The sequence below is a fragment of the Pygocentrus nattereri genome, chromosome 22 (genome assembly GCF_015220715.1).
Source record: "Pygocentrus nattereri isolate fPygNat1 chromosome 22, fPygNat1.pri, whole genome shotgun sequence".
Taxonomy (NCBI): Eukaryota; Metazoa; Chordata; class Actinopteri; order Characiformes; family Serrasalmidae; genus Pygocentrus; species Pygocentrus nattereri.
The window spans coordinates 330,090-340,833 of NC_051232.1; the positions used below are offsets into that span (position 1 = coordinate 330,090).

Sequence of the window (10,744 nt, forward strand, 5' to 3'; positions counted from 1 at the left end):
ACCAGTCCTTTGGTCTTCCCTGCATTGATCTGTATCAGCACAGTGTAGCACAGTGGAACTTTCCACCGTGGCTAATATCCGCCACAGCCAGCCCTCCGCTGTTGAACTGAAACCCACTGTGTTGAATGAACATCTGGGTACAGTGGTCAATTGGGCCTCCACTGGATGTTCACATATATTTCAGGCTTACTGCGCCAGGCGTTAAACCAGTGCTGTAAGAGCTGATATTGGACATTGTAAGTGTTAATCCAACCCCTGTAACAGTTTAAACAACTGTAAAAACTAACATTATACTGCAAAGTTAGAGCAGTTAATCTAGCACTGTACGTGTTAATCCAACACTGTGAGAGTTAATCCAACACTGTGTTAATCCAACACTGTGAGAGTTAATCAAACACTGTAGGTGTTAATCCAACACTGTGAGAGTTAATCAAACACTGTAGGTGTTAATCCAACATTGCAAGAGTTAATACAACACTGTAGGCGTTAATCCAACATTGCGAGAGTTAATCAAACACTGTAGGTGTTAATCCAACATTGCGAGAGTTAATCAAACACTGTAGGTGTTATTCCAACATTGTAGGGTTAATCAAACACTGTAGGCGTTAATCCAACATTGCGAGAGTTAATCAAACACTGTAGGCGTTAATCCAACAATGCGAGAGTTAATCAAACACTGTAGGTGTTAATCCGACATTGTGAGAGTTAATCAAACACTGTAGGCGTTAATCCAACATTGCGAGAGTTAATCCAACACTGTAGGCGTTAATCCAACATTGTGTGAGTTAATCAAACACTGTAGGTGTTAATCCGACATTGCGAGAGTTAATCCAACACTGTAGGCGTTAATGCAACATTGTGTGAGTTAATCAAACACTGTAGGTGTTAATCCGACATTGAGAGAGTTAATCAAACACTGTAGGTGTTAATCCGACATTGTGAGAGTTAATCAAACACTGTAGGTGTTAATCCGACATTGTGAGAGTTAATCAAACACTGTAGGTGTTAATCCGACATTGTGAGAGTTAATCAAACACTTTAGGCATTAATCCAACATTGTGAGAGTTAATCAAACACTTTAGGCATTAATCCAACATTGTGAGAGTTAATCAAACACTGTAGGTGTTAATCCGACATTGTGAGAGTTAATCAAACACTTTAGGCATTAATCCAACATTGTAAGAGTTAATCAAACACTGTAGGTGTTAATCCAACACTGTGAGAGTTAATCAAACACTGTATGTGTTAATCCAACACTGTGAGAGTTAATCAAACACTGTTGGTTTTAATCCAACACAGTGAGAGTTAATCAAACACTGTAGGTGTTAATCCAACATTGTGAGAGTTAATCAAACACTGTAGGTGTTAATCCAACATTGCAAGAGTTAATCAAACACTGTAGGTGTTAATCCAACACTGTGAGAGTTAATCAAACATTGTAGGTGTTAATCCAACATTGTGAGAGTTAATCAAACACTGTAGGTGTTAATCCAACACTGTGAGAGTTAATCAAACACTGTAGGTGTTAATCCAACACTGTGAGAGTTAATCAAACACTGTAGGTGTTAATCCAACATGGTGAGAGTTAATCAAACACTGTAGGTGTTAATCCAACATGGTGAGAGTTAATCAAACATTGTAGGTGTTAATCCAACATTGTAGAGTTAATCAAACACTGTAGGTGTTAATCCAACATTGTGAGAGTTAATCAAACACTGTAGGTGTTAATCCAACATTGTGAGAGTTAATCAAACACTGTAGGTGTTAATCCAACATTGTAGAGTTAATCAAACACTGTAGGTGTTAATCCAACACTGTGAGAGTTAATCAAACATTGTAGGTGTTAATCCAACATTGTAGAGTTAATCAAACACTGTAGGTGTTAATCCAACATTGTGAGAGTTAATCAAACACTGTAGGTGTTAATCCAACATTGTGAGAGTTAATCAAACACTGTAGGTGTTAATCCAACATTGTAGAGTTAATCAAACACTGTAGGTGTTAATCCAACACTGTGAGAGTTAATAAAACACTGTAGGTGTTAATCCAACACCATAAATTAATGCAATTTCATAGATTTCAGTCAACCATAGCATTTATTCACATAAAACTAGGACTGTATCTGTTTGAGGCTCTTTCTTTTTTTTACTGCCATCTTTTGCACAGTGACGATAAAGAGACCCATGAATGGCTCCATAGGTTTACAGATAAGAGCCCACAGGTCAAAGGTAGTCAATAATATCCAACACTGCAAGGATTATTTCAGTGCTATAGTCAAATATCCAACATTATAAGAAATCATTCTACCCTGTCGCTATAATATATATATATATATATATATATATATATATATATATATATATATATATATATATATATATATATATATAATGTAGGTGTTAATCCAACATTGTGAGAGTTAATCAAACACTTTAGGCGTTAATCCAACATTGTGAGAGTTAATCAAACACTGTAGGCGTTAATCCGACATTGTGAGAGTTAATCAAACACTGTAGGTGTTAATCAAACACTGTGAGAGTTAATCAAACACTGTAGGTGTTAAGCCAACATTGTGAGAGTTAATCAAACACTGTAGGTGTTAATCCAACACTGTGAGAGTTAATCAAACACTTTAGGTGTTAATCCAACATTGCGAGAGTTAATCCAACACTGTAGGTGTTAATCCAACCCTGAGAGTTAATCAAACACTGTGAGAGTTCATCAAACACTGTAGGTGTTAATCCAACACTGTGAGAGTTAATCAAACACTGTAGGCGTTAATCCGACATTGTGAGAGTTAATCAAACACTGTAGGCGTTAATCCGACATTGTGAGAGTTAATCAAACACTGTAGGCGTTAATCCGACACTGTGAGAGTTAATCAAACACTGTAGGTGTTAATCCGACACTGTGAGAGTTAATCAAACACTGTAGGTGTTAATCCGACACTGTGAGAGTTAATCAAACACTGTAGGTGTTAATCAAACACTGTGAGAGTTAATCAAACACTGTAGGTGTTAATCCAACATTGTGAGAGTTAATCAAACACTGTAGATGTTAATCCAACCCTGCGAGAGTTAATTGAACATTGTAGCTGATCATTCTGCACTGCTACATTTATACAGGGTAGAGCCTGTGTCTATTTATCACCACTGTGCAAAAGGTGAAAACTGAAAACGCCCTCAAACAGCCACCAAACGGACACATTGCTGTTACCTTTTGCACAGTGGTGATTAATGGACCCAGGGTGGTTCTATAGGTTATAAGATAAGAGCCCACAGGTCAAAGTTTGTCAAACATATGACCGTTATGTAACAGAAGTAAGGTATGGGTGCTTTTATATCCGTCTGCGCTGGGATTGGTTAGTGCTCCGTGACCTCCTCTGCACTAGGACTGTACGCCACCTCCTGTGATGGGATTGACTGGTAGTTCCTTTGTTTTCATTTGTTCAGAGATAGCTGTTGTGGAGATAGAATGGCCAGTAGTGCATTGGACGATTTGTGAGTGTGAACTACTGGCCAATCCCAGCAAGAGGCAGGACATTAGCTTTCCCAATCATAGCTCAGGGGGTGGAGTTTGGGAGTAAAATAAAGCTACGCAGTGGTTCTGCTGCACCACTGCAGAAAGATGGGTCTAATTTTGGGTGCCTACACTCTGGGCTTTGTGGGCGCAGCTGCCTGCATGCTGCTGCTCACTTGGCTGACCTACCAGCTGCTGAGTGGCTACCTGCACAGCTGGAAGGAGCTGAAGCCCATCCCAGGCATTGGAGTCCCGTACCCACTGCTGGGCAACGCACTGCAGTTCAAGTCCAACGCAGGAGGTAAGAGGTCACGCGTAGAATCAACAAATAGTAGGTCTGAAATACGGTAATGCTGCAGGGGACAGATTTAACCCACTGTGAGAGCCAAACCAGTCTGAGGGAACCTGAGGAACCGTTAGTTTCAACATTAAGCCCCCCAGGTCCACCATGGCATAAACACCTCCAGTACACACAATTCAGAATTTCAATTCACACCAATTTGTGTTTGTAGGACTAAGAGCAGCTCTTTTATTATGGTTTGAATGAGACGTTGTGTCTGCAATCTTTCAGAAAGAATATATATAATGTATCTAACTATGTAATGAATTCTTTACTTATTAACTGTATTTCGGGCTGGTTTCCCAGACATGGATAAAGTGACGTCATGGGATAAATAAGAGTGGCAGTGGTGAACTGCCATTTGAATAATTGTTTTCAGTGTGGGATTAGCCTAATCTGGGAAACTGGCCTTTGGACAGTCATGTATTGTAAACATTATTATTGCTGTTGTAGGAGCAAAACCTTGTATCTCCAAACTAGTAACTTTACAGGAGAAGAGAAAACCTACTGAAAGGACCGGCCGTTTTTGGTCCGTTCATGAAGAGGAACCAGAGAGTGGATCACCTGTCCCGTGGAAAGCCTCAGTGCAGCGAGCGCGCTCGGTGCAAGAAGACAGAACGACTCTCTTAATCAATCAAAGAGTTTATTAAGTCTTCTGCACAAAGAAAGAAGGGCACTCCTTCTTTTATACAAACACGTCCTGCCCTGTTGCGTACAAGCAAACAGGGTGGACCCAAATAAGTTGTCTAACAGTCATGAAATGCTAAGCTGACACTCACGGACCACCGGAACTGCCCAAAGGAGGGGGGCTTCTGCTCTGTGTGGGATAATCTTACCTACGAAAGAGAACAAATGGTTCTGGACAGAATGTTGTCCCGATAAGAGGAGCAAGTTGTTTGTGCAAAACTGCCAAGGACAGTAGCTATGCTTACTGCAAAGTCTGCTTAGAGCAGAGTTGGGGCAGAGTTAACCCTTTCATTCCCCTCTTTTATGCTTCACCAACTGGTGAGGCATAACAGGGCGAGTTACCGTGGTGCGTGAGAACACACATACATATGGTTGGTGCTGGAGATGAGAGGCTGGTATACGGGCCGCGGGGGTCGCATCGCAGAGGCCAGCGCATAGACCCTTTCCATGAGGCATCTGAAAAAACAAGGACCCAGACACAGCAACAACAAAACCATACAGATAAAAGGGACTGCCATAGTAAAATAAGGAGTAAGGAAACCAAATAGAGAACCAATGGAACCCCACCCCCAGGGCAACAGAAATAGACCCATGATCTTCATCATTAGCAGGGATATACGTGCAACAGGAGTCACCCACCATGGCACATACCCCGCCCTCCTTGGCAAGTAATAAATCAAGTGCCATCCGGTTCTGCATAGTGGTGAGGCGTAGAGCAATGAGCTCGTCTTTGACACCCTGCAGAGCCATGCGGGTTGCGTTAGTGAAGGTGGCCAAGCGATAGTGGGTGACTTCTAGTTGGTTCCAGACTTGCGATAGGCCGTACTGAGGAAATAAACACTCCCAGAATTTGGCAGCTTTTGATTTAAGCTGATGTTCGGGGGGTGGGAAATCATCATCACTAGAGCGTTTATTGCGCCTAGCAATGTGATGGCTGCCCAGGGGATTGTGTGAAATAAGGATTAGGGAAGAATTAAAAAGAGTAAAAGCACATCGCCCTCCCCAATTCTCTGGAAGAATAACATAAACCTTGTGGCCACACACCCAATACCAATCAGTAACATAAGACGAGGGCGCAGTTCCCCTGTCGTCGGGTGCTAGGGCCGAACAATTACGTGAGCTGGAGCCTTTACAGGGAGAGACTGTGTAGGGGCAAAGGGAGTCCGGCAAGTATCCTAATGGAATATGGCCCGAGCCTTCAAAGCAAACAGAGAAGGGGCCCTTATTTATAGCTGACATAGCCAGGGGAGTTCCTGGAGTAGAACTATTAGTAAAGACATATTTAATAATGTACTGCAAACATGTAGCAAGATCTGAAGTGTTGCGAATTTTAGAACAAAAATCCTGTGATAGAGAAAGAGAATAATTAATGTGAGGGTAATCATAATGAGTAACATTCAAACAGTCAGGAGACAGACAGGTGTGTGCTACTGCCTGCAGAGTAGCAGAGAGATCCTGAGGGGCCGTGACCATGGAGTGCTTGTTCACACTGGAGGGCATCAGGTGACGCACGTAGCAGGAGTCGTTGGTGTACTGCTTGGCAGTCCAGTTAGCATACTGCCAGAAAACGTTATCCATGGGGGATCCGCCAGCACGTTCCACCAGGCACAGGATTAATATTAGCTGCAACATACTTCTGTAACACAGGACAGGTTAGAGATAGGAAACAAAAATAGTTAGACGTCTAACATGTATATACATCACTGCAGGGCTGACTGACATCTGGAGGCATGAATCCACTGTGGAAAAAGATCGGTTAATACCCCTGTGCGTGTGACAGCGAGTACAGTAGTGGGTTCAGAGAAAGGGGAGTCTGAAAAACCCTTTCTCTCAAATTTCTTGACCAATACCTGATCGCCCGGCTTAAAAGCATGGGTTGGGACCTTGGGAGGGTTTGTGATAGTTTGGTTGACCCTCTCCCAGTATTCATTCAGAACAGTTAACAACCCTGCGGTGTACTCGCTGCAACGCACATCCAAGTCCGCCGTTCCCCCAAGAGCCGTTTTCTGACGCCATGGGAGGGGGAATGGACGTCCCATGACAATTTCATATGGCGACAGACCACCCAGAGTGTCTGTGCGCGCCATCCGTAGTTCGGCCAAAACTACAGGTAAAACCTTCACCCAATTAGTAGTGTTCTGCGTCTGCATGGCCTTTCGTAACCGCCCTTTTATAGTCCGATTAACCCTTTCGACCATACCCGAGGATTGAGGGTGATAGGGGATGTGGAAAGCCCAGTCTATGCTCAGGTGCTTCGCGAGCATCTGTGTGACTTTGGAGGTGAACGGTGTGCCTTTGTCGGAGTCTATTCCTAAGGGGACACCGTAACGCGGTATGATTTCTTGGCATAGTTTTGTCACGACTGTATTTGCATTTTCTTTATTGCATGGGAACGCCTCTGTCCAACGAGAAAATGTATCTATTAAGACCAATAAATATTTGTACGGCCCTACAGTCGTCATGTGTGTGAAATCGATTTGCCATTCTTGAAAAGGTGTTTCCGGTTCAGGAAGAACTTGGTGCGGTCCGGCCGGTTTTGGGTTATTCTGTGCACATGTAAGACAACGGTCTAATATGCGATCAACAGCAGAGTTCAAATTGTGAATGCAAAACAATTCGGACATGTCACGCTTTACCCCTCTTCGATCCCGATGCGAAATACCATGAAAATCGGGAACGAGGAATGGAACACAATGTGCGGGCAGGCACAGCCTGCCCCGGGCGTCGCGCAGCGGTTTGGTGGCTGGATCGTAGCCCGATGATAGCCAATGCTTGATGTCAGAGTCCGAGGCGGTGGCCTGAATACAGTCAAGATCAAGACCAGGAAGTAAGTCAACCGTGAGTGCAGCACAGGAGAAGGAAGCCGAGTTCATAAAAGGGCAAGTGGGGCCATGAAGAGCTCCGCGTTTTGCGGCAGAGTCGGCGGTATTGTTACCAACAGAGTCGGGGTCGCTACTGTGCTGGTGAGCGCGAACTTTAACAACGGCCAGTCGGGAGGGCAGGAAGCTAGCCCTGATCAGGTCCTCGATAAGCGACGCATGGGAAATGGGTTTGTTATCAGTAGTAACGAAACCGCGTTGATGCCAGATTCCCCCAAAATCATGAACTACGCCAAAAGCGTAACGGCTGTCCGTGTATATAGTAACATCTTGGTCTTGAGCCAAGATACAAGCGCGCGTGATAGCGTACAATTCAGCCGCCTGGGCCGAAGTGAAAGGTAGAGAAAAGGACTCAACGACCGTGTCAGGGGCAGCGCAAACAGCGTATCCGCAGAGAAATACGCCATCCGATGGCTTGGAACATGATCCATCAACATAAAATGCCAGGCCAGAAGGCAACGGGGTGGAAGACACGTCAGGGCGAATAGAAGTTTCACAAGCCTGCACGCCGCTGAGCAGACAAGTGCTGTGTAGAACAGTTATTTAGGAGCTGACAGACATGATGAGAGGTGTGTAAGGTCAAGTCATGACCTTGGACGATTTTTTCAGCATCCTGTACCATTAGTGCGCACGCCGCGACCGCTCGGAGACAGGACGGAAGGCCTCGGGCCGTAACGTCCAATGTTTAAGTTAGTAACTTTAACATTTGTTGATACTCAGCACGACAATTGTTCAAGAATGTGTTAATCAACATAACATTAGGCTGATCGCCGTCAACTTCCATATTACCCTGCAACGTCCATACATTGAGAAAACGCTCCCAAAATTTAAAGACGGGCTCCCCCCCCTCCTGCTTGCACGAAGTGAGTTGAGTTAGGTCCTGTGTGGCTTGTTTACGCCCGACAAGATATTTTGTCAATGTCTCTTGTAAAATGGACAACGCATCATGTTCAGCCCAAACATAATCCACTTTAGTCGTGACAAAGGTCGTGGATTCCGCGTGTGGGTCACCACCAGCAGCTTCAGCTTTAGCTTTTGTATCGCTACAGAGAGTTAAAGTTTTCGTTTGCTTTCTCGTGTTCACAGGGTTGTCGTTACTCGGATTTAATATGGGTACGTGTTTGATGAGTTCAAGTTCGTCATATTGTTGACCCATTGCCAGGCTAAGAATTAGGCGGAAGTCAGGACCACCCAATTGCTTACATCGAACTAATTTTATCAAAGTTGCGACCCAGTGAACGGGTTCGAGACTAATATCTGGCAATAGTTTAACAATATTAGATAGAGTCGTTACGTCAGGCGGTGTGTATTCAACTCCACCTGGACCCGTGTGCCAAGCCATAGCTGGGTTGGGGGCACGAGTCAAAGTGGGAGTCCAAGGACCCGGAGGCGGGTCCGGACGAGTACCTGGATTATAATCAGGATCTCGATTCCCATCCGATTCTGAATCCGAGCCCAGGCTAGGAAGTTTAACCAAAGCCGTGGACGCGGGGTCAGTAGCGGGGGGTCTCGGTTTGGTTTTCGGTTTAGTAGCGGAGTCGGGCGCGGCGGAAACAGATAACGCAGTGAGATCGGAATAAATCGCTGGCGGTGGGTGGCGGTGATCGGTAAGGTGACGGTAAACTAAAAGTTGTCGCAGGGGTTGTAGGAGTGATCTTGGACGACCTGTCAGTTATAGGACATGTTTTCGAGTTGCACGGACCCTTACGTTGCGCTTTATTAGGTTTAGGAATGGCTTTTAAAACGTTCTTGGGGTGAAAATTTTCTTCAGTTCATCCCACACCTTTTTCATTTCATACCACGATTTATAGCTTTCATTCATGTAAGATAGGTCCCATCCAGGATCCCCTATACCCTCATTAATCATGAGATGTGCGGAACCCAAATAGCCAGCATCGAAAGTGCCCTCCCTGGGGTATGCGGGTATTTGCGGATTACTTTCGGTCCAACCAGCTAGGTTGGACAAAAATGGATCAACATAATAGCCCAAATTACATCTACGCATCCATGCAGCCGGTGTTTCTTCCGGCTCTGGTTTCGGGAACGACGTGCCCATTATGGAAAAATACAGTGAGAGCTGTACTGAGAGTTTCCACTATAGGACGTTCCCTGTCTCCCACTAAGCGCTTAGGTTTAAATGTACCCTCTCTACTCTCACTCTCGTACTCCCGCCCACCCGACAGGGCTGGGTCGGTTCGCTCTGAACACCCAGGTGATCTCGACAACCAGGTAGAGGTCCAAAAACGATTAATTGGACTTACCTGGGTGAAGAGAACACGTCGGAGGTCACCATTTGAAAGGACCGGCCGTTTTTGGTCCGTTCATGAAGAGGAACCAGAGAGTGGATCACCTGTCCCGTGGAAAGCCTCAGTGCAGCGAGCGCGCTCGGTGCAAGAAGACAGAACGACTCTCTTAATCAATCAAAGAGTTTATTAAGTCTTCTGCACAAAGAAAGAAGGGCACTCCTTCTTTTATACAAACACGTCCTGCCCTGTTGCGTACAAGCAAACAGGGTGGACCCAAATAAGTTGTCTAACAGTCATGAAATGCTAAGCTGACACTCACGGACCACCGGAACTGCCCAAAGGAGTGGGGCTTCTGCTCTGTGTACGATAATCTTACCTACGAAAGAGAACAAATGGTTCTGGACAGAATGTTGTCCCGATAAGAGGAGCAAGGTGTTTGTGCAAAACTGCCAAGGACAGTAGCTATGCTTGCTGCAAAGTCTGCTTAGAGCAGAGTTGGAGCAGAGTTAACCCTTTCACCTACTTTGCTTTTAATGGAAGTCAGTGGAACCAGACATGTTTCCAAGTCATTTTGAGCCGTTTTTTTGGTCCATTCATCTGGAGATTTGCACACAGCGTGAAGGACAACAGGAATTTTCAGAGTATGTCAAAAAGTGAGAAACATTGAAAATGGGGGTGTGAGGCTTTGTCCCGACGGCAGTATTATACAGCAAAAGGACAAGCATGACTACAGACTATAGTGTACATGTTAATCCTACACTGCAAGAGTTAATCCAACACTGCATGTGCTTAATCAACACTGTAAGAGTTAACTGAACAGTGTAGGTGTTAATTCAATGCTGCAATAGTTCATTAAACATTCTGTGTTAATCCAACACGGCATTAGTTTATTCAGCACTGTCTGTGTTAATCCAGCACTGCATTAGTTTATCCAGCACTGTACGTGTTAATCCAGCACTGCATTAGTTTATTCAGCACTGTCTGTGTTAATCCAGCACGGCATTAGTTTATTCAGCACTGTCTGTGTTAATCCAGCAACGCATTAGTTTATTCAGCACTGTCTGTGTTAATCC

General features: G+C 44.5%; 1 protein-coding gene across 1 annotated transcript in view; it reads left to right on the forward strand.

Annotated features, from left to right (window-relative positions):
• The first annotated feature begins 3,601 nt into the window (after nucleotides 1-3,601).
• The window catches only part of LOC108415372 (cytochrome P450 4V2), a 27,634-nt gene continuing 20,491 nt past the window's right edge, over nucleotides 3,602-10,744 (forward strand). Inside the window, exon 1 of the mRNA XM_017688409.2 lies at nucleotides 3,602-3,820. Within this exon, the coding sequence (XP_017543898.1) occupies nucleotides 3,628-3,820 (193 nt within the window). The 5' untranslated portion in view covers nucleotides 3,602-3,627. The remainder of the gene's footprint in view (nucleotides 3,821-10,744) is intronic.